Source organism: Schistocerca cancellata, chromosome 1 (genome assembly GCF_023864275.1).
Source record: "Schistocerca cancellata isolate TAMUIC-IGC-003103 chromosome 1, iqSchCanc2.1, whole genome shotgun sequence".
Classification (NCBI taxonomy): Eukaryota; Metazoa; Arthropoda; class Insecta; order Orthoptera; family Acrididae; genus Schistocerca; species Schistocerca cancellata.
In genome coordinates this window covers 836,994,935-837,018,571 of record NC_064626.1, presented here as the reverse complement: position 1 = coordinate 837,018,571, position 23,637 = coordinate 836,994,935, and the positions used below count along the sequence as shown (strand labels likewise).

Genomic DNA, 23,637 nt, shown 5'->3' with positions numbered 1-23,637 from the left:
ACATGTACACCCCGTGCCACATACTGATAATGAGGAAACAGACAATAAGAAAATTGTGAAATTAATAAAATATATGAAGATCGCCGAAAATCTGTTAGTCCCGAAAACAAGTAAGTCAACAGAAATATTGGAAAAGCGTTGATAGGAGAAAGGAGCGAGAGGCGAGAACTTGTAGAGTTTTAGTTTATTGTAATGAATGCTCTCGTGCAGAACCACCATTATCTTTGACGCAGCGATGACGTATGTGACTGAAGGTGGACTTTGTGTTATCAAAAAATGCTTGGAGTGGACGATACCTCGATTACAAAATACTTAGACAACCATGTAGAAATCAGATACCAGGCTACAAAGTATTTAATTTTAAGACGTTGGTCACGCCATGTCTAATTTTAGCTCAACAGTTATGCTGAAGTATTTTAATGTGTTGCGAATGTTGGTTAGGTGAAAAAACCCTCATATGGACTGCACGTTTTCCGTTGAACATATACTCGGTGAACCCGAACTCCACTGACAGAGTTTCGGGGGTTATTCAGGTATATTTTATGAGTATTTTGGGAGAAGGGACTCGTTGCCTCCTGTATGTTTCGTTTGATTTCTAACCACCATGCTCTGGAAATATCTGAACATCCGTTCAAATTTCGATAGTATTCACTGTGTGTACTGTTTGTGAACTGTCATGTTCCACTTAGCTCGCGGTACATGCCGCTGGCAACAATTTACTCTTCACCTCCAAGCTTGCGTTCAGTACTGCTCGGTCCTATCTCAAGTCAGTTGTTCCAGCAGAGTTAGTTGTACGTTAACAGCAGTATGGTTATGTTTACCACTGAAGAACTGGCCGATATGTACCTCTTGTATGGATTCACTGAATGAAATGGGAAAGTGAAGCGACGACGCTACGCTAAGCCGTCCATACAGTGACGGCAAACCACATCATTGTACTTTTGTATCTAGTGGTTTTTACATTACTCTGCAGTTGTACATTTTGTGCTTGCATATTACAGCCTTTTTCACTATTCTAAAGCTATTTTCACAGAAATAAATTTAACTGAACTAACGAAGTGAGTAAATCATAATTACGTTCTCTTTCCAAATCGAGTCACAGCAGATCACAGGTCCCTCACACAAAAATACCCATAAATTATCCCTGAATGACCTCTGAAATTTGGTTGGTGGAGTTCAGGTTCACCAAGTAGAATACCAAATCTGTGATAGTCGTACCCATTACTACTACGAAAACCAAATGAATGAATAACAAACTGGTTCATACTGCAGAGTGACTTCTATTATACGAGGGTTATTCGGAAAGTAAGGAACGATCGGTCGCGAAATGGAAACTACAGTGAAAATCCGATGACGTTTTACATAGGTGTGTTGGGCAGTGTCTCTAGTAGGCCCTTCGATCGGGTTACGTCTTTCTTCTTAGTTCTGAACACACAGGGGGAACGTAAAGATACCTAGAACAATAGTGTCTCCCGCCAAGTACGAGGGCCTGGTGAGAATTTTCCCCTGAAGCTATGCAGCCAACATTACATAATTGTCGTGCGTATTCTTCTTCAAGACAATTCTCAGCCGCATTTTGCAGGGGGAATGAAGATGCTCCTGCATCGTTTTCAATTGGAAATGTTTGATTATCCACAATACAGCCCGTAATTGTCTCCTTCTTAGTTTCATCTTGCTCACATGAACCGCTGGCTATGAAGAAAACATTTTGGCACAGACAACGAGCTGTAGGCCAGCGTAGAGAATTGGCAGAAAGCACTGGCGGCTGCCTTCTATAACAAGGGTATTAGAAAGTTGGTACGACGCTACTACAAACGTTTAAGTCGGATCGGCGACTCTGGAGATAGGTAACTGGAAGCTGTAGCTAACTGTTGCAAATAAAACAGTTTTCATTTTCACTGTGGTTTCCATTTCGGTTCTTTACTTTCCGAATAGCCCTCATAACTCGGTGTGTAGGACGGCTAGGTGCGGGCGCTGATCCTCCACCAAAGATGGGTGCGGATACAGCAGAGAAGTCAGCTCATGGATACAGAAAACCCTTTATTGCTGTTTATTTACATTCACTAGTCTATGACATTGTTAGCGTTGACGGTGAGCGCTGGAAACACATCGATCGGCGTCCCTTGGTATGCCGACCTTTAGCCTGGCCTTGTAGGCTCTTGTGGTGACCATGCGCTACCACTGTAGCTGCTGAACACCATGGAGTCTCATATTACATGACCCATAACTGTGTTCTATCGCGAGACAAGATATCATCTTTAACCCGCCTAAGTCCTAGGGAAATATACAGCAAGAGTATTTATAACATTTAACGGGCTTATTTAAACGGTGTGTCAGACAGCTTCTCCGTAGAAGACTGTTGCATTTTGGTCGAAATACCGAATGGCTATAATTAAACTTTCCTTTTTTAACACGTTATAACACGGAAATTAATAACCTAGTATATATAACTTGGTAGCGTTAATATCCAGAGTATGGGGTGCATGATTTCCACGCGTCACAGCGCCGCCGTCCAGTTCCGATCAGTCATCGTGATTCATAGTCTCACATTTGTTGAAGTGCCAACATAAGCTTGGAGAAAAGGAGCAGGGCATTGTTGGCGAAGCTGTATTATCAAAACAACAGTAATGCTGCAGGTGCACTTCGAGATTATCACCGGCTGAAAGGATTACGAAAGGGTCCTCCTTCTCCACCTGCTATGCGGAGCATGATGAAGAAGTTGGAATCAACGGGAGAACTGGGCATCGCTCCGGGAAGAGGCTGACAATCGGTTGCACCACAAGTGGTTGATGAAATCACTGTTGGTATGGTAGACAACGCTGCGCACAGTTCCCGATTGTCAGGGGCGTGCGTACTGTGTCACGACAGTTGAACATCCCGTAGTCCACTGCACGGAAGGTGTTTCAAACCATTCTCAAATGGCACCCATACAAGATCCACATCGCACATCAGCTTACACTACAGGACGCAAATCGACGTGTTGACTTCGCTCTCCACTTTCTCGCCGGCCGCAGTGGTCTAGCGGTTCTAGGCGCTCAGTCCGAAACCACGCGACTGCTACGGTCGCAGGTTTGAATCCTGCCTCGGGCATGGATGTGTGTGATGTCCTTAGGTTAGTTAGGTTTAAGTAGTTCTAAGTTTTAGGGGACTGATGACCACTGCTCAGAGCCATCTGAACCAGCCATTTCCACTTTCTCGCAAGGATTGAAGTTGACGAGGGCTGACCCTGGACCATCCTATGGACAGACGAAGCTCATTTTTGTCTAACGGGCGAAGTGAACATACAGAATTGGCGGGTGTGGGGATCTTCACCTCCAGTCAATGTGCACGAAGTTCCTCTGTATGGTCAATGTGTCACAGTATGGCGTGGCTTCACGTCTACGTTCATCATTGGCTCATTCTTTTCTGAACAGGTTGGCGCTCAAGGACCAAGACGTGCAGTGTGGCTGGCCAGCATTACTGCGATATGCTACGGCAGCACGTCATACCCCCAACCCCTACAGGAGAGAGACGCATTGAACGGTTTTCATACAAGATGGGGCCCCACCGCATATCGCTCGTGAAGTTCATCTGCTTCTCCGAAATCACATTTGGAATCGATCGAATTATCACCCGATTGTTTCCAAATGCGTGGTTTGTACGATCACCTGATCCCACTCCCTGTGATTTCTGGTTGTAAGGCTACCTGAAGGACAGAGTTTATCAGGGGAACACTCACTCATGTGCTGATGGTTCAAATGGCTCTGAGCACTATGGGACTTAACTTCTAAGGTCATCAGTGCCCTAGAACTTAGAACTACTTAAACCTAACTAACCTAAGGACATCACACACATCCATGCCCGAGGCAAGATTCGAACCTGTGGCCGTAGCGGCCGCGCGGTTCCAGACTGTAGCGCCTAGAACCGCTCGCTCACCGTGGCCGGCTCATGTGCTGATCTGAAGCGCAGTGTATCAAGAGAGATAGCCAGCATACCTACGGACATGCTTCGTTCTGCTGTGCAAAATGCAATCCTGAGCTTTCAGACTCTACTGGACACTGATGGGCGACATATTGAGCCCCTTTTGTAGCAGTAATGGTTCCGGTATGTAATGGTGCCGTAGCAGCACATTAAAAGTGTTTTAATTGAATTGATTCTGCATTGTTTTTCTTCCTCATGTCCTTGGCATTAGTGCTACCAAGTTTGGTACTCGCACGGTAATTAGTTTCGGAATTATAACGTGTCAAATAGGGGAAGTCTAATTATAACCGCTCGGTACTTCGACTGAGCACACCACGCTATCCAGCAACGACTCACAAAGCACCAGTACAGCTTCAGTTCTACCAGTGCCTCTCCTATACGGCTTCTGCAACTTCATTATACTGCGTATGCGCACTTTCAGAAAGGTCTCTTTACAACTATTACATTAAATTTTCATGAGACATATATTAACAAGTTCGAATGAACATAAAATGAAATCAAGATATTTAACTTCGAGATTTACGTTAATAAGTGTAATTCAGCTATAAACATTGTTTTTGCACACAAAACAGAGTGCTGTGGGCGGCGCTGGTCGGCCTGTCGTGGGTGGGCGCCGGCTTCTTGATGAGCTCCGCCTACAACGCCTACCTGCAGCAGCCCACCAAGTTCGCCGTGGACACCGCCTACCTCGACTGGGACACAGTTTTCCCGGCCGTGACCATCTGCGAGAGGAGGAACAAGTCCAGGCTCACTGCGTACACCAAACGGTAAGTGGCCCCATGCCCGGATATGTATTCGCTCTTGTGTCTCGTACGCAAAGCACAGCTCAGGCTTCCCGTCAATTTCATTTCAAGTGGACCACAACAAAACAAGCCGCGATATCCTGGAATGTATGTAAGTGAACACCATTATTTAGCAAGCGCTTAAGCGTATTTTTATTAATGAAACAACTGATAAAGTGGCACTAAATGCTAAAATATTCTTGTGGGTGTGTGGAGCAGACGACATGCCGTTAACCAAAACATCTATGTAACAAAAAATGTTAACCATATGAAGATGGGTATGGTATCCCGAAACCGGTTATGGCAGTAAAATAAAAGACTCAAAACATATTCGTGGCTGATTGCGTCATCACTATCATTATCAGCCGTGGAGTTCTCAAGATCCAACATGGATAAAATAACGTTACCATTTCTATTTTACGGAGCTCTATTGGATCCAAGTGTCCTGGATTATTAGCATTTTACAATGTCACAACCAAAAATGCATAAATGTGTATTATGTACATTTCATTAGTATGTTAAAATGTTGCGCCACGTTTTCCTCCTAAGAGTGCTACTACTGTAAAGGATTTATAGAGTTTGCAGTGAACAAGAGACATCTTGGCAGTTCGTAAATATTTCTGTTGTGTCTAGTTTTTCTTGTGATGTGTCATCCCATCCAAGTTACCCAGAGATACAGCAGAATGCCTGTGTACAGATCTGCTTCTGAAAAGACATTTTCCTCCTTTAATTGTAATTATAAGGGATTTTCCATTATTGGCCAATTCAGTCTACTGTGCCATTTTCACGCTGTAGTTGAAGGGCCTGAACACAGGCCACCAAGCTACCTAGCACTTTTGACATGCAGTTACGCATCAAATGCTGTAAAACACTTAAAACCTAGCAGTTGAAACAACAGTACTGCCCAATGTGACTTAACCCTAATAAAGTAAACCATCACGGCACCGGCAGCCATCTAGCAACGAGCAACACCAGCAACTGAGCGTACCCTAAAGTGTTGTTCTCTTTCGCGTCAATGTTGATTGCAGTTGCAAAGGCTGAATATACTACGTCAAAGATTGTCAGATATGTTACAGTGACTTGTGTCCACTCATTGAACATAGACCAGGATGTTTATTCCACCATTCTCGGTTACCGAGTTGGTCGTTTCCTTCTACATCTACGAAATGAGTATGACGTGGACTCTCATGTCTTCCAAGATGACAACAGCTGCATCTCGACTAACCCGCTAAATCACCCGGTCTTAGTCCGATAGTAAATGTCTGGGTCTACTTGGAACAGCAGGTGAAATGTGGTGAAACACATCCCAGTAATTTGACTGTAGTATGAGATCTAATTATCAAAGAGTGACTTCAGTTTCATATGGCACACCTATAGAATCTTGTGGGCTCCCTTCCTCAGCGAACTGAGGTCATTATCAGGGCTATAGACGATATTACACTGTGTTAGCGTGATGTTTCCTGTCTCTTGGTGGTGAATCTATTTCTATCTCTCTCTCTCTCTCTCTCTCTCTCTCTCTCTCTCTCTCTCTCTCTCTCTCTGAAATAAATGTAGAAAATGTGAAGCCTTGTAGAGTAGGTAGTAACAATAACAAGTATATTTCACATAGTAACACATATTAGAGCAAATACGGAGACTTACAAGCAGTCGTTCTTCCCACGCACAATTCGTGAATGGAACAGGGAAGGGGGGATCAGATAGTGGTACAATAAGTACCCTCCGCCACACACCGTAAGGTGGCTCGCGGAGTATAGATGTAGATGTAGATGTAGTAACACATGTCCGCATCCCTTAGCGTACGGCGCCAGCCGCCGTTGAAAAGCGTCTCGCGGCCCAATGAGGGTTGGTTGACACTCAACACGCCATCCGAGCCGTCATGGAAGCAGGCCTGCACGGCAACAATTTCAGTGTATTTGTGATATCAAGGTAAAAAGAGATTTCGGACTGAAGTTTCATTACCTTTTGTTTCCAAACGCTATGTCGACGTAGTTGCGAATATTCCAGGTGGGATAACACTACAGGTTGTCCGCCTCTTACTGGGACGAGAAGGCGTTGCTTTCAGCTGTGCAAATGTCTGTTTAATACCTGTTGCATAGAGAGCAGTACCCGTACACACTGCGAAGACTGGTTCGCCACGCGTCAGTGTGTCCTCAAACGGGGACACTGTTGTGGTTGCTATTGTGTGGAGCGGACAGGAAATGGAGCGCTATTCTTGGGAGGAAAGGGCACAAATGCCCTGTGTTTACGGGGCGGCGGATGGAAATGCTCACGCTGTCCAACGTTTGTACGTTCGGCGGTTTCCGAGTCTTCGAGTGCCAGATCCACGCCATTTACTGCCATTCACAGGTTCCTACGAGAGACAGGTTCGTTTCAGATACGTTTTTCACTATCACAGTCTCGCAATGGCACACGTGCAATTAAGGACTACTTCGAAACCCGGTGTATTCATTTTGTGTTCCAGGTGCGAAGCGTGACGGACGCATTCGTCAACGCACAGTACGTACACCAGGGCTTGACTAGAAGGCGTTACTACTGCTGGAAAACACACCCTCGAAAAGCTAGCGGCGTGTTGCGCGGTAAATGGGTGTAAGGCACTCCACAATTTGGCGTGTGTGGTATGAAAATGATTTGCACCCCTACCACCTTCAGACGGTCCGCGCCCTTAGCTTAGACGGTTTTCCACGTGAAACAGAATTTTTTTTTTTTTTTTTACATAGATGTGCCTTCAACTGAACTTCCTGGACTGTGTCCTTTTTACAGATGAGCTGTCCTTTACAGGGAAGGGTATGTTCAACAGCCACAATCAACATGTTTGGGAAAGAGAAAATCCGCAGCCTGCCTTTCTTCATGGTCACGAAGATCGCTTAGCTGTCAACATTTGGGCTGGTTTGGTCGGCGATAATCTGATCGGTCCATAAATGTTCCCCTGGTGACTGAACGCAAACGAATACTTATCCTTTTTTGAGAGAAACTTTGCCAGAGTAGCCGGAACATATTCTGCTCAATGTGCGACAGCGAGTGTGGTACCAACACGATGGTGCACCTACACATTTCACACATGGAGTCCAAATACATTTGGATGAAACCTTTAGTGACCGACTTGACGCCCACTGATTTTTCTTCTGGGATAAACTGAAATCTGTTGTCTTTGAAACACCCATTGAAACTGATGAAGAGCAGATAGCACGCATTATGGCAGTCTCCGATGCAATTTCCACTTTCTCAGGAGTGTCTGAAAGAGTGCGTGCATTCAAGCAGGAGAGAGTAATTTCGAGTAGTTTTTGTAACTGTTTTCAAATAAAAGTTACAAAATTCACCCCGCCCACCAGACTTGCTACCATGACGCTCAGAATGACATATTGTGTGCCTACCATCTTGGCTTCTCGCGACGTTGTCCAATGCCACCTAGCGCCGTACGCCAATAGATGTAAAATGGACTGCTATGTGCTTGTTATGAACCACTCTACCAGCCCTCTTATTCTTTTACATTTATATCACATACAGTCAACCAGGAGACATCACGCTAACGCAGTGTAACATTTTAACTGAAAACACTGAAACATCTCGAAAACTATCTATCGGATCGGATCAAAAAAGTTATAATTCCAATTCATTTGTCTCGGAGAGGGACATCCACTGATACCACACTCGACCTACCACCCTACCCCGTGGGTGCGTGGAGAGGGGAGGGGCCCAAATTTGAAATCTTCAATGCGAACCCCCGCTTCTTATTGCAGATTACGATTCTGCGGCAAAATTTACATACGTTTTGTCTTCAACATTTTCTTCGTTTCGCCACAGACGGTGCTGTAATCGGAGGAATAGAATTTCTGCACAATCATAATTTACGACATGCTGCTCAATGGCCCCTGAACATCCAATGGCGCGTGGGACCCCACCTCCATGCTGTGAAGGTAGAACAGGCCAGTATTTCTAATTGGAAACCCCATTCGTGACGTTACATTCCTCCGACATATCGAACAGGGAACTACTCGACGCGCCACAGTGGCCATGGCTAGAGCCGAAAGCTACTCTACTTTCCCAATTACACTAAGGTTCAAATGCAGTACCGCCAACTTCAGAACACTTAGTGATCCGCTTTTCAAATGATCGTACACACGATAGAAGCATATCTGCGAAATGTCAGCGCAGGCGTTTCTGAAGCGATCGACCATGTCTTCACGGCCTGTTGGCACTTGCTGGTGCACCTTATCTTTTAAATATCCCCCCAGAAAGAAATCCGACGACTTCATATCCGGTGACCTAACGTCCCAATTAATAGGGCCACCTTTGTCGAACCACCTATCAGTGTAAACACGGTCTAATACCTCCCGTGGCTCAATTGTGTAATGATTTGAGCAACCGTCATGATGAAACCAGGTACGTTGTCGAACGTTTGCGTCAACATCCTGCTGTAGTATCGGTAGTCCCTTTTCCAAAAGTGTTTGATATTTGTGTCTATTCAACATGCCAAAGATTAAATACGGCCCAGTGAGTTGGTTCCCCATGATGTCACACCGTACGTTAACCGATCAAGGACGTTGATGGTCAACTTGGCGTAACCAGTGCGGATTGTCTACACACATGTAATGTATGTTACTCCGGTTAACGCTATCATGGTTTGTGTATGTAGACTCATCGGAAAATAGTATCTCGGCAAAGAACTTGCGGGTCGTTTGCATTTGCTGACGTGCCCATTCATAAAAACTACCCGGTTATGGAAATCGGCGCCATGAAGTTCTTGATGCTGTGACAAGTGGTATGGATAATATGACAATGTAGTTGTTGTTGTTGTGGTCTTCAGTCCTGAGACTGGTTTGATGCAGCTCTCCATGCTACTCTATCCTGTGCAAGCTTCTTCACCTCCCAGTACGTACTGCAGCCTACATCCTTCTGAATCTGCTTAGTGTATTCATCTCTTGGTCTCCCTCTACAACTTTTACCCTCCACACTGCCCTCCAATACTAAATTGGCGATTCCTTGATGCTTCAGAACGTGTCCTACCAACCGATCCCTTATTCTAGTCAAGTTGTGCCAGAAACTCCTCTTCTCTCCAATCCTATTCAATACCTCATCATTAGTTATGTGATCTACCCATCTAATCTTCAGCATTCTTCTGTAGCACCACATTTCGAAAGCTTCATGACAGTGCAGTATTGTGACATTACTATCTACGGTCATACCGGAATCGCGGTCTAATTGACGGACGCTTATCTGTGGGCTGCGGTGCACTGCCGCTAGTACATCTACATCTACATCTACATCTACATCTATATTTATACTCCGCAAGCCACCCAACGGTGTGTGGCGGAGGGCACTTTACGTGCCACTGTCATTACCTCCCTTTCCTGTTCCAGTCGCGTATGGTTCGCGGGAAGAACGACTGTCTGAAGGCCTCTGTGCGCGCTCTAATCTCTCTAATTTTACATTCGTGATCTCCTCGGGAGATATAAGTAGGGGGAAGCAATATATTCGATACCTCATCCAGAAACGCACCCTCTCGAAACCTGGCGAGCAAGCTACATCGCGATGCAGAGCGCCTCTCTTGCAGAGTCTGCCACTTGAGTTTGTTAAACATCTCCGTAACGCTATCACGGTTACCAAATAACCCTGTGACGAAACGCGCCGCTCTTCTTTGGATCTTCTCTATCTCCTCCGTCAACCCGATCTGGTACGGATCCCACACTGATGAGCAATACTCAAGTATAGGTCGAACGAGTGTTTTGTAAGCCACCTCCTTTGTTGATGGACTACATTTTCTAAGGACTCTCCCAATGAATCTCAACCTGGTACCCGCCTTACCAACAATTAATTTTATATGATCATTCCACTTCAAATCGTTCCGCACGCATACTCCCAGATATTTTACAGAAGTAACTGCTACCAGTGTTTGTTCCGCTATCATATAATCATACAATAAAGGATCCTTCTTTCTATGTATTCGCAATACATTACATTTGTCTATGTTAAGGGTCAGTTGCCACTCCCTGCACCAAGTGCCTATCCGCTGCAGATCTTCCTGCATTTCGCTACAATTTTCTAATGCTGTAACTTCTCTGTATACTACAGCATCATCCGCGAAAAGCCGCATGGAACTTCCGACACTATCTACTAGGTCATTTATATATATTGTGAAAAGCAATGGTCCCATAACACTCCCCTGTGGCACACCAGAGGTTACTTTAAAGTCTGTAGACGTCTCTCCGTTGATAACAACATGCTGTGTTCTGTTTGCTAAAAACTCTTCAATCCAGCCACACAGCTGGTCTGATATTCCGTAGGCTCTTACTTTGTTTATCAGGCGACAGTGCGGAACTGTATCGAACGCCTTCCGGAAGTCAAGAAAAATAGCATCTACCTGGGAGCCTGTATCTAATATTTTCTGGGTCTCATGAACAAATAAAGCGAGTTGGGTCTCACACGATCGCTGTGTCCGGAATCCATGTTGATTCCTACATAGTAGATTCTGAGTTTCCAAAAACGACATGATATTCGAGCAAAAAACATGTTCTAAAATTCTACAACAGATCGACGTCAGAGATATAGGTCTATAGTTTTGCGCATCTGCTCGACGACCCTTCTTGAAGACTGGGACTACCTGTGCTCTTTTCCAATCATTTGGAACCTTCCGTTCCTCTAGAGACTTGCGGTACACGGCTGTTAGAAGGGGGGCAAGTTCTTTCGCGTACTCTGTGTAGAATCGAATTGGTATCCCGTCAGGTCCAGTGGACTTTCCTCTGTTGAGTGATTCCAGTTGCTTTTCTATTCCTTGGACACTTATTTCGATGTCAGCCATTTTTTCGTTTGTGCGAGGATTTAGAGAAGGAACTGCAGTGCGGTCTTCCTCTGTGAAACAGCTTTGGAAAAAGGTGTTTAGTATTTCAGCTTTACGCTTGTCATCCTCTGTTTCAATGCCATCATCATCCCGGAGTGTCTGGATATGCTGTTTCGAGCCACTTACTGATTTAACGTAAGACCAGAACTTCCTAGGATTTTCTGTCAAGTCGGTACATAGAATTGTACTTTCGAATTCACTGAACGCTTCACGCATAGCCCTCCTTACGCTAACTTTGACATCGTTTAGCTTCTGTTTGTCTAAGAGGTTTTGGCTGCGTTTAAACTTGCAGTGAAGCTCTCTTTGCTTTCGCAGTAGTTTCCTAACTTTGTTGTTGTACCACGGTGGGTTTTTCCCGTCCCTCACAGTTTTACTCGGCACGTACCTGTCTAAAACGCATTTTACGATTGCCTTGAACTTTTTCCATAAACATTCAACATTGTCAGTGTCAGAACAGAAATTTTCGTTTTGATCTGTTACGTAGTCTGAAATCTGCCTTCTATTACTCTTGCTAAACAGATAAACCTTCCTCCCTTTTTTTATATTCCTATTAACTTCCATATTCAGGGATGCTGCAACGGCCTTATGATCACTGATTCCCTGTTCTGCACTTACGGAGTCGAAAAGTTCGGGTCTGTTTGTTACCAGTAGGTCTAAGATGTTATCTCCACGAGTCGGTTCTCTGTTTAATTGCTCGAGGTAATTTTCGGATGTGCACTCAGTATAATGTCACTCGATGCTCTGTCCCTACCACCCGCCCTAAACATCTGAGTGTCCCAGTCTATATCTGGTAAATTGAAATCTCCACCTAAGACTATAACATGCTGAGAAAATTTATGTGAAATGTATTCCAAATTTTCTCTCAGTTGTTCTGCCACTAATGCTGCTGAGTCGGGGGGTCGGTAAAAGGAGCCAATTATTAACCTAGCTCGGTTGTTGAGTGTAACCTCCACCCATAATAATTCACAGGAACTATCCACTTCTACTTCACTACAGGATAAACTACTACTAACAACGACGAACACTCCACCACCGGTTGCATGCAATCTATCCTTTCTAAACACCGTCTGTACCTATGTAAAAATTTCGGCAGAATTTATCTCTGGCTTCAGCCAGCTTTCTGTACCTATAACGATTTCAGCTTCAGTGCTTTCTATCAGCGCTTGAAGTTCCGGTACTTTACCAACGCAGCTTCGACAGTTTACAATTACAATACCGGTTGCTGCTTGGTCCCCGCATGTTCTGACTTTGCCCCGCACCCGTTGAGGCTGTTGCCCTTTCTGTACTTGCCCGAGGCCATCTAACCTAAAAAACCGCCCAGCCCACGCCACACAACCTCTGCTACCCGTGTAGCCGCTTGTTGCGTGTAGTGGACTCCTGACCTATCCAGCGGAACCCGAAACCCCACCACCCTATGGCGCAAGTCGAGGAATCTGCAGCCCACACGGTCGCAGAACCGTCTCAGCCTCTGATTCAGACCCTCCACTCGGCTCTGTACCAAAGGTCCGCAGTCAGTCCTGTCGACGATGCTGCAGATGGTGAGCTCTGCTTTCATCCCGCTAGCGAGACTGGCAGTCTTCACCAAATCAGATAGCCCCCGGAAGCCAGAGAGGATTTCCTCCGATCCATAGCGACACACATCATTGGTGCCGACATGAGCGACCACCTGCAGTACAGCTATTTCATTAGCTTGTCCTACAACATGTTTGCCGGAACGGTAGCTCAGCGTGTTCGGTCAGAGGGTTAGCTGCCCTCTGTAATAAAAAATAAAAAAAAATCTGAGTGAATGAGTCAACGACGAACCTGAAGGGGTGTCATGAGACGTCCGCCCAGAATAAATACAAAGCGAAAGGCAAAGGTCCTGAGTTCGAGTCTCGGTCCGGCACACAGTTTTAATCTGCCAGAAAGTTTCATATCAGCGCGCACTCCGCGCCGGCCGTTCTAGGCGCTTCAGTCTGGAACCGCCTCACCGCTACGGTCGCAGGTTCGAATCCTGCCTCGGGCGTTGATGTGTGTGGTGTCCTTAGGTTAGTTACGTTTAAGTAGTTCTAAGTTCTAGGGGACTGATGACCTTAGATTTTAAGTCCCATAGTGCTCAGAGCCCTTTGAACCATTTGAAGCACACTCCGCCGCAGAGTGGAAATTTCACTCTGGAAACGTGCCGCAGGCTGTGGCTAAACTACGTATCCGCAATATCCTTTCTTCAGGAGTGCTAGTTCTGCTGCTACCGTCGCAGGTTCGAATCCTGCCTCGGGAATGGATGTGTGTGATGTCCTTAAGTTAGTTAGGTTTAACAAGTTCTAAGTCTAGGGGACTGATGACCTGAGATGTTAAGTCCCATAGTACTTAGAGCCATTTGAACCATTGTTAGTTCTGCAAGGTTCACAGGAGAGCTCCTGTGAAATTGGGAAAGTAGGAGACAAAATACTGGCTGAATTAAAGCTCTGAGGACTGGTCGTGAGTCTTGCTTGAGTATCTCAGTTGGCAGAGTCTGGAGTCTCGGTGCGGCACACAGAAATTTAATTCTGAAATACTGGCCTGTCCTGTCCTCGCAGCACTGACATGGGGTCCCACATTCCATTGGATATTCAAGGGCCATTGAGAAGCATGTAGTAAATTATGTTTTGGTACCCATTTCTGTTCCTCCGATTACAACGCCACCTGTGGCGAAGAAAATGCTTTAGACAAAAGGTATGTCGATTTCGCCTTATAATCGTAATCTGCGATGAAAAAAACAGGGATTCCCATTGAAGATTTCAAAATTCCTCTACAACACCCATGCACGGGGTTGGGTGTGTGGTCGAATGTGGTACCATTGGATGTCTCCCTCCGATACGAACAAATTGGAATTATAACTTTTTTGACCCGATGTGTAGTTTCCGAGATATTTCAATGTCTTCAGTTAAAATGAACACCCTATATCAGGAGACATCAAGCTAACGGCCTCAATTCGTTGTGGAAGAGAGTCCACAAGTTTCTTTAGGCATGCCATACGCGGCTGAAGCACTTCACTGATGAGTGGGCCTGATTATCAAATTGGGGGGGGGGGGGGGGGGCGGGGGGATACGGCTTTCCACATATCAACCGCTGTTCCAAATAGTCGCAGACTATAAAGTGTATACACAAATAAAACCGACAAACTGCAGGGACAAGATCCATACTGAAAATGGAGGGAAAAAAATCCTGTGAACGTGTATCCGGAAATAGACAGTTGCCATGATAGATGGAGGTGGCGAATGACAGTTGCTCTAATCACGTTCCTTGTATGCTGCAAGCATCGTAATGTAGGCAGCATAATGGCCCGGTATTCATAACGGGAACAAGCCGAGGTGGTGTTTGTGTACAGCCAAGCAGATGGAAACGGTCGAGAGGCAGTATGGCCATACCAAAACGAGTACCCTCAAAGACGCCAACTACATCACACAACATTTCAAGTCCTTTTTCGGCATTTATGTGACCATGGGTCCTTGCAGACATGCGAACGTTCAGGAAGGTGGCTGTCTGTGCGTACACTAGATTTGGAGGTCCAGGTTCTACAGGATATTGAGACGAACCCTAATAGGAGTTCCAGGCAAGTGGCCCTTCAATATTGGGTAATTAATGAATACTGTATGACAACCACTACTGTCCCTGTCACTGAAACCTGGAAGTCAAGGAAGGCAGGATTCGGTTACGAATGTGGACGGGGAAGTAATCAGTTACTATTGGTTGCCTTTTTTAGTTATACATGATTTATTTTAAACCAGTACAGGGTTATTACAAATGATTGAAGCGATTTCACAGCTCTACAATAACTTTATTATTTGAGATATTTTCACAATGCTTTTCACACACATACAAAAACTCAAAAAGTTTTTTTAGGCGTTCACAAATGTTCGATATGTGCCCCTTTAGTGATTCGGCAGACATCAAGCTGATAATCAAGTTCCTCCCACACTCGGCGCAGCATGTCCCCATCAATGAGTTCGAAAGCATCGTTGATGCGAGCTCGCAGTTCTGGCACGTTTCTTGGTAGAGCAGGTTTAAACACTGAATCTTTCACATAACCCCACAGAAAGAAATCGCATGCGGTTAAGTCGGGAGAGCGTGGAGGCCTGATCATGATCTCCACCACGACCGATCCATCGGTTTTCCAATCTCCTGTTTAACAAATGCGGAACATCATGATGGAAGTGCGGTGGAGCACCATCCTGTTGAAAGATGAAGTCGGCGCTGTCGGTCTCCAGTTGTGGCATGAGCCAATTTTCCAGCATGTCCAGATACACGTGTTCAACCGTTTCTTCGCTCACTGCAGGCCGACCCGTTTATTTCCCCTTACAGAGGCATCCAGAAGCTTTAAACTGCGCATACCATCGCCGAATGGAGTTAGCAGTTGGTGGATATTTGTTGAACTTCGTCCTGAAGTGTCGTTGCACTGTTATGACTGACTGCTGTGAGTGCATTTCAAGCACGACATACGCTTTCTCGGCTCCTGTCGCCATTTTGTCTCACTGCGCTCTCGAGCGCTCTGGCGGCAGAAACCTGAAGTGCGGCTTCAGCCGAACAATACTTTATAAGTTTTTCTACATATCTGTAGTCTGTCGTGACCATATGTCAATGAATCGAGCTACAGTGAATTTATGAAACCGCTTCAATCATTTGTAATAGCCCTGTAATTCCAAACTCAACAATAAATAAAAATGTCACACGTTATTAATGAAGGAATAAACAACTGTGTAAACAATAGCGTTTTCAATTAGTTACAATTTAGCAAATCACCTTTAATACAGATACAGCAGATAATGTTTCAAAACAACCCACTGTGATCTGGACAGAAGGCCTTACACGCCAGGAATGGTAATAAATTAAGGATTGTTTAAAACTCGCTGCAACTTACAAATTACAGGTAATGAAATATTAAAGGCAAGTCGCCACAAACACAGCAGTAGGCATCAGACGCCAGGAATGGCAGTAAACAAGGTTTTAAGGCTTACTGCTAAAATAGAAATACCAAATTATAATTTTAAGGCAACCGACAACAATCACGGATGAAGGCCTTACATGTCAGGAACGGCAATAATATAAAATATTTAGAAACCTGCTGTAAAACAGCAAATACAATGGCAAACGTTAATTTAAAAAAAAAACAACTGTTCATCAAACGGGTGAAATAAGATGATGGTAAACTTTGTAACACAACCCTTAACAAGCACTGAACACTACACTGCTAGATTTTTTTCCAGAAGGCGACCAGAACTATTAACTAGACATATATCATCTTTAATGTAGGCATTACGAGGTATTGTAACAAATACTACAATAATAAAACCGAACGAGATGGCGCAGTGGTTAACACACTGGACTCCCATTCGGGAGGACGACGGTTCAATCCTGCGTCCGGCCATCCTGATTTAGGTTTTCCGTGATTTCCCTAAATCGCTCCAGGAAAATGCCGGGATGGTTCCTCTGAAAGGGCACGGCCGACTTACTTCCCCGTCCTTCCCTAGTCCGATGAGACCGATGACCTCCATGTTTGGTCTCTTCCTCCAAACAACCCAACCCAACAATAATAAAACACAATGACCGGTACATAACTTCCTTGACGCTACTTAGGCATACTATACCCGCAGAAGGCGTGGACTGAACGAGCATTACACTGAACTACTGGCCATCAGACCTCCTTTTAGAACACACATGTCCTACATGAACCAAGGGGCCACAGATGGTGCTCCAGGATTCGACCTCTGAGAAGATCCGGCAACAAACACTTCCCCGAGCGATGAGATAGGCAGTCAAGAGTTGCATTCACTTCACAAGATGGTAACTCAGACTAGTGGCAGTCTAACGAATGACTAATGATAATCTTGCTGAAGCTACCTGACGTCCGATAAACCAAATACAACGATGGAACAATACACCAAAGCCGGAAACGGCGGTCTGCACTACGTCCCCAGAATACTGTGCTTAGAGCGCCCGGGACAAGAAAGGAATCACTACCACCAGAGCAGAAAATCACCAACCGGCCTACAATCAAGAAAGCTGTCAAGACTACGCGTCTTACCGGACAGCAATGGCAAGGCGAGGAAATGGACACTGCCCTAGTAATAAGAAGTCGAGGAAAGCTAATCAGATCCGCCTTCCTCAAGCACTCCACTCGTTGCTCTTCGCCTTGGCGACACTACGAGCAGCAACACGAACCAAAGTCACTGGAGAATCGCGAGATATCACAATGGTGGAGGTTTCCCTACTCGGATTGAAATGCACTCATCTGAAAGCTTGCTGGACGACGAGGTCGTGCACCCTCGTGACCACAGCCCTTCCATCTGGCAGTCCTTGCATGCCGCCAGCGGTCCTGGCGTGTTCCCACACTGCGCCGACCTGGCTTCTCCTCGGTCCCCAACCGAAATGCCACAACTCACACGACCCGGAAAAACAACAACATCGCCCCAAAGATAGGGCAACAGTTACTACATATCGATAACGCCGCTGCTGCCACTAGCGGACAGGCAACGCTTGCGAAACCGAGCGGCGCCACTCAACACGAGAAGAAGACAAACAAGGGCAACCATGCCAATTAAACGATACTGTCTGGCCTCCAACCGAGGGCAGTGAACCGTTGTTTTATTTTCAAGAATATACTTAAGAATTTATTCTACTTACTAGCGATTCATCAAGAACATTAATACATTTAATCACACTTTGTGAGCGTGGAAGTAGTTGCCAGGTAGTAACTGATGAAATCATGAACAAATAGTAATTTATTCACTTTAATGGTGACTAAAGCATTTTTTTAAAGAAACAGATTTGAAATAATAATCAGAAAGCACCCTCTAAATGTCAAGTTACAATTTATTCAGAGACAGAAAGAAACAAATTTTCGACTGTATGAGCTTTCGGTCTGAGAACCTTGCCGCTCCGTATTGACACGGCCGTAGTCACGACCGCTCACAACAACCTCTGAAAGACTACACTAGTGCAAATCTGCAACACACCAGATTACTTTAAGCTAAAAGTTTTAACATTTCACACAAGCACACAAAGTATGCACCCTGTAGGAGGGATGGAAGTGCTACAAAACACTAAAATTAAAAGATTAACTTGCCACCGAAGGTGCAACTTGATTTTAACGTGTAAGAAAAGTCTTACGGTGGAAGGGTGGCAACTTTATGCACTAAAATGACCATTTAAATAAAAGCCCATGAAATGCGATCTTATATAAAATTATACAAGGTTGGCCAAACAATATTTAAGATGCTCTACAGTACACATATAGCGCCTCTCAAGATGATAGGCAAGAAAAAAAATCGTATTTCAGGAATTAGGCCTTTACTCTCCAAGCAATAAATTCGTTAACACACCGAATCCGACAAACATGACAGAGGCAGCTACTAACGTACGGCAGATTGATAGGGAGATTACCGAACAACCCGAACCGCAGGTTGCTCTAACCCGCCCCTACTCCACAAGGAAGAAACGGACCACCCAATTCATAAATAACCACCTTCCCGCGGGTAGGCAAACGGATGAGAATGGTGGGACGACCCCTAAACAAGCGGCTGGTGACCTCACCAAGAAAACAAGTAGAATTTAACAAGTAAATGAAACAACATATCATCAATCACTTAACTTCTAATAAACTGAGATTTCTGGAGAAGACCTGTCGCAGCACCCCCCAAGTCGCTCTCCCGAACCGTCCGCTGCCAGCCGCTTCAACGGACGCAGGAAGGCGCGCCGATCTCCCGTCTTACGGCGTCGCAGCTCGCACCGTCCAGACGGATGTCGGGGTGGTTGACTCCTGTTGCTCTCCTGTCGGCCACTACCCCTCGCTATACGGCGCGGCCCACTCACTCACGTGGCGACCTCACGTGCACCGACGCTCAAGGCGGACAAATCATCTTGTGTCTCAGTGCGTGACCGACCAACCGATCGATCCAACCGCCAATGACTATTGCCTGAGCAACTCGAGCAGACTGGTGGCCTAACGCGCAGACTCAGATGCAGGAACTAAGCCCCGACCGGGCAACCACTCGCTGAGTTCTCTTACTGGCGGAGTAGAAAATCATTTACCCGGCTTTAAAGATTGATCCGAACGAAAGACAAACTAACACTCCGGACGACCGACAGACACTAACTGCCTGACCAATTTCGAGCCAGCCGAAGTGGCCGTGCGGTTAAAGGCGCTGCAGTCTGGAACCGCAAGACCGCTACGGTCGCAGGTTCGAATCCTGCCTCGGGCATGGATGTTTGTGATGTCCTTAGGTTAGTTAGGTTTAACTAGTTCTAAGTTCTAGGGGACTAATGACCTCAGCAGTTGAGTCCCATAGTGCTCAGAGCCATTTGAACCAATTTCGGACGAGAGTAGCAAGCTGGGGACAAGAGACTGACCCCAGACTGACTCCAGACTCACCCAGACTGCCTCCCTAGCTAGCTCATAGCCCCCTTAAATGCACGTGTACAGGCAGCCTTTCCCCTTTCCCACCAGAGGGAGACACGAAAGCTGCGATTACCATAGGGCGCCACCGCCAGAAACGGAAGGCGACTGCTTCACACAACGCGCTGCGGCGCGCTCTTCAAAACAGCAATTTTTACCACGGCTCAGGCAGAAACCTACCAACAGCACCAACGTGAGCCACAGCACGGCTCAATCACCTGCAACACACTGGGAACACACGCGACATGGTCAGAGGAACTTTCATTCATCAGTGCCATCTACTGTAACAAAGATGCAGTTCCAAACATAGGTTGCTGCGCGGGGTAGCCGCGCGGTCTAGGGCGTCTTGTCACGGCCCGGGCGGCTCCCCCTGTCGAAGGGTCGAGTCTTCCCTCGGGCATGGGAGAATGTGTTGTCCTTAGCGTAATTTAGTTTTTAAGTTAGATTAAGTAGTGTGTAAGCTTAGGGACCGATGACCTCAGCAGTTTGGTCCCTTAAGACCTTACCACAAATTTCCAAATTTCCAGACATAGGGTCCGTTTCTGCAGTTTGTCGGTTTTATTAGTGTTCGCCCCGTACTTACTACTGTTAATTTCTTGCCCTCCCCTCTAAAGACAAAGCGGCTGTTCTAACCTATTATGGAAAAAGTGACTTTACAGCCAAATAGTAAGTGAACTGTGGGTGGTCAGGAGCAATTCTTATTGGAGTGAAAGCCGAGAAGAACAGGACAACGATTTGCCAACCCGATGCCTCTCCTGCCACATTCAAACGATAGCATACGGCAGGGGATGACACAGTGGCCATTTTCACACACTGACTTTTGCGCTATGTCGTTACTGTTTTGTTTACTTGACACTGTGGGAATCTAATTCGCAGTGTACACGCCACCGCGTGTAAGTGTGGATCACAGCAGCAGCAGTTTGTCGGCAGGACGTACGGCGCCCGCCACAGCTGGCAAATTGACCTGCTGCTGGAGACGCTGGCCTACGACTCTCCAAGCGAGCTGTCGCCCTCCTTCTGCAGCCGCGCCAGCTGTCCCACGGACAACTTCTCCGCCATCGTTGCACAGGTAATCAAGGCCTCAGGGACACTTCCGTTCGCTAAAACAGATCAGCTGGCGCATCTGTAAGAATCTGTGTAAACTTTGTACAGTTCTCCGCCAGTAGCGAGGCTTTTGTTTGTTTGCACGCACTTGGAGAGTGTGAGGTAACGGGCGAGTTGTGGCGCCCTGAAAATATTCTAAGTTCGGAGTTGGCGTGGCCGCAGGGGCAGCTCGGCAAGCCGGGGCTCGTCATCAACCGCATGGTGCCGAACATTAGCCGGAGCGCCGGCTGGAGTGGCCGAGCGGTTAAAGGCGCTACAGTCTGGAACCGCACGACCGCTACGGTCGCAGGTTCGAATCCTGCCTCGGACATGGATGTGTGTGATGTCCTTAGGTTAGTTAGGTTTAAGTAGTTCTAAATTCTAGGGGACTTATGACCACAGCAGTTGAGTCCCATAGTGCTCAGAGCCATTTGAACCATTAGCCGCAGCAAGAGGGGTACCCCCAGCCGCGTGGTCCAGGCCGACCGTGCGGCTGGTAATTCCATGTTGATGCTGTGTCGAGGTCTGTCCTTTGTGTCGATGAAGGAGATTTGTATGCGAGGGAGTGCCAAAAATGGCGGACTTCGTGAAACCATAATGGCAGACATTTCACAGTTCATGTATAAATTAATAATAGCCAGAGGAATCATGACACCTTAAAAAGAAACACGTACATTACCATTATTTACATGACGTTTCTGATGGTGTATTCAGATTTTCAATATCTTTATTAGTTTAAAGTTTAGTATGTGACTGCAAATTATACAAGTAACACCCACAAACGAACTTCCAAAATGTAAGCGGCTCATCCGATTTTGTCCAGCGACGTGTCTTTAGAAAGCTATTATTGTAAACCTAACTTGGTATGAATTACAGGCATGTAACGTGAATAGTGTATCAGTTATTGGAGGTCAAAGTGGCCGATTACTAACAATCGCATCGGGCCGTAAGTACTCTACATTTACACGAAAAAACGGTAGCAGCATGCTTATAAATATATATTTATTCATCTATGTCTTTGTTTATTTCCGATACACACTATTCATGAAGAAATTGGTTAAATATCTACTGTGTTTTAGAAAGCACAGAGACATTAGCCTACTGGCCTACTTTTGCTTCTGTTCCTTTGATATTTGTTCATTTAATTTTTTTATGTATTTAATAATGTGTGTTGGAGCATGTTTATGGTCCAGCTGTAGGAATATTTATTTAATTTTATTTATGTAAATGTAAATCCAGTATTTCGTATGTGTTTCAATATGTTTGTGAGAGTGCGTTGGCTTGGAGACATGGCGGGAGCGCTCTGGCCAACCACAGCGCTCGTTACTACGTTAGGCGACTACCGAAGTCAATGGACGGACTGTATGGGAGTAGGGGAGGAGCATCGGGTCGGAGAGAACACGAGGCGAGTGCTGGATGGGAAGGCGCGAGGGACGATCCCAGGAAATACTTGGAGAGTGTTGAGCAGTTTGCGCGTGGTTGCAGGAGATAGCAATATTTCGTAGTGCCGACTTGTGTACTTGTGAGATTTCCATGGCTTCTGCAGTGAAGACGTACTGTGTGATTAGAAGTGAATATCTCGCGTGCTATGTTGCAGCTCATAACAAATTACGTGAAGTAGGAACCTATTGTTTCCCTTATTTTTTATTTAATTGCTGGACCATCGACACCAATAAGTGTTTTACAGTAATAAAGCGCATTCTTAAAGGTACTTCTGCTATCGTACTCATCACTGAATGTCGTTAAAATAGTACCTGCTGATTTTATTTAATTGCAATCTTTCATTTATAAAATTGTATGTTACATTCAAAATTTGCAATTGCCCAGTGATAGGAACCTTCGACGATTCGATTCATGTATATATTCATATTGTATACTGTAGACTTAGCAGTATGTGGCTTGTAATGCGGCAACTACATGTCCCAGCCCCTAGACAACGCAACCAGCCAAAACTTTTAATATTTCGACTCTGAGTCTGAGGGTACGTAGTTGACGGACATTAATTTTATTAGGAAGCCCGCAAAAGTACTGTCACGCAAAAGTAGTTGGCAACTACTGTACTAGTTGGATCACTCGTAGTATCTTGGAGCAGAGCGTGGTGATGTTACTTTTATTATTACCGTAATAAGTAATTAATTTTCGGAACCGGACAGAAGATGCACTTCCATGTTTTTCTTGAAACAGTTAATGCAGGAGCCGATTTATAGTCGTGAATACCGCAGTGCACAAATTATGACGTTTTCATCGAACTGTGAACTAAAATACGGGGATTATTCTCAAAAGTATTTTGTTGTGCAAGCTCCCCATGAGCCATGGAGCTTGCCAAGATGAGTTGGCTTGCGCGTCTTAATGATAGCCATATCTTCGGTGCAACCACAATTTAGGGGTATCTGTGGAGAGGTCAGACTAACGTACGGCTCCTAAATACCAGCAGTATCGAATTCAGTAATTTCAAGGGCATCAGTTTGAATGATTGACTGGGAAACTATAGTTGTTATTTTTCCTGAAGGAATTCAGTTCCGATGTGTACACTACTGGCCATTAAAACTGCTACACCATGAAGATGA

At 45.5% G+C, this 23,637-nt stretch overlaps 1 protein-coding gene across 1 annotated transcript in view; it reads left to right on the top strand.

Moving 5' to 3' along the window:
• The first annotated feature begins 235 nt into the window (after positions 1-235).
• LOC126106768 (uncharacterized) overlaps positions 236-23,637 on the top strand; it is a 170,526-nt gene continuing 147,124 nt past the window's right edge. Inside the window, exons 1-3 of the mRNA XM_049913183.1 lie at positions 236-240; positions 4,533-4,727; positions 20,864-21,056. Coding sequence (XP_049769140.1) covers positions 236-240; positions 4,533-4,727; positions 20,864-21,056 — 393 coding nt within the window. The remainder of the gene's footprint in view (positions 241-4,532; positions 4,728-20,863; positions 21,057-23,637) is intronic.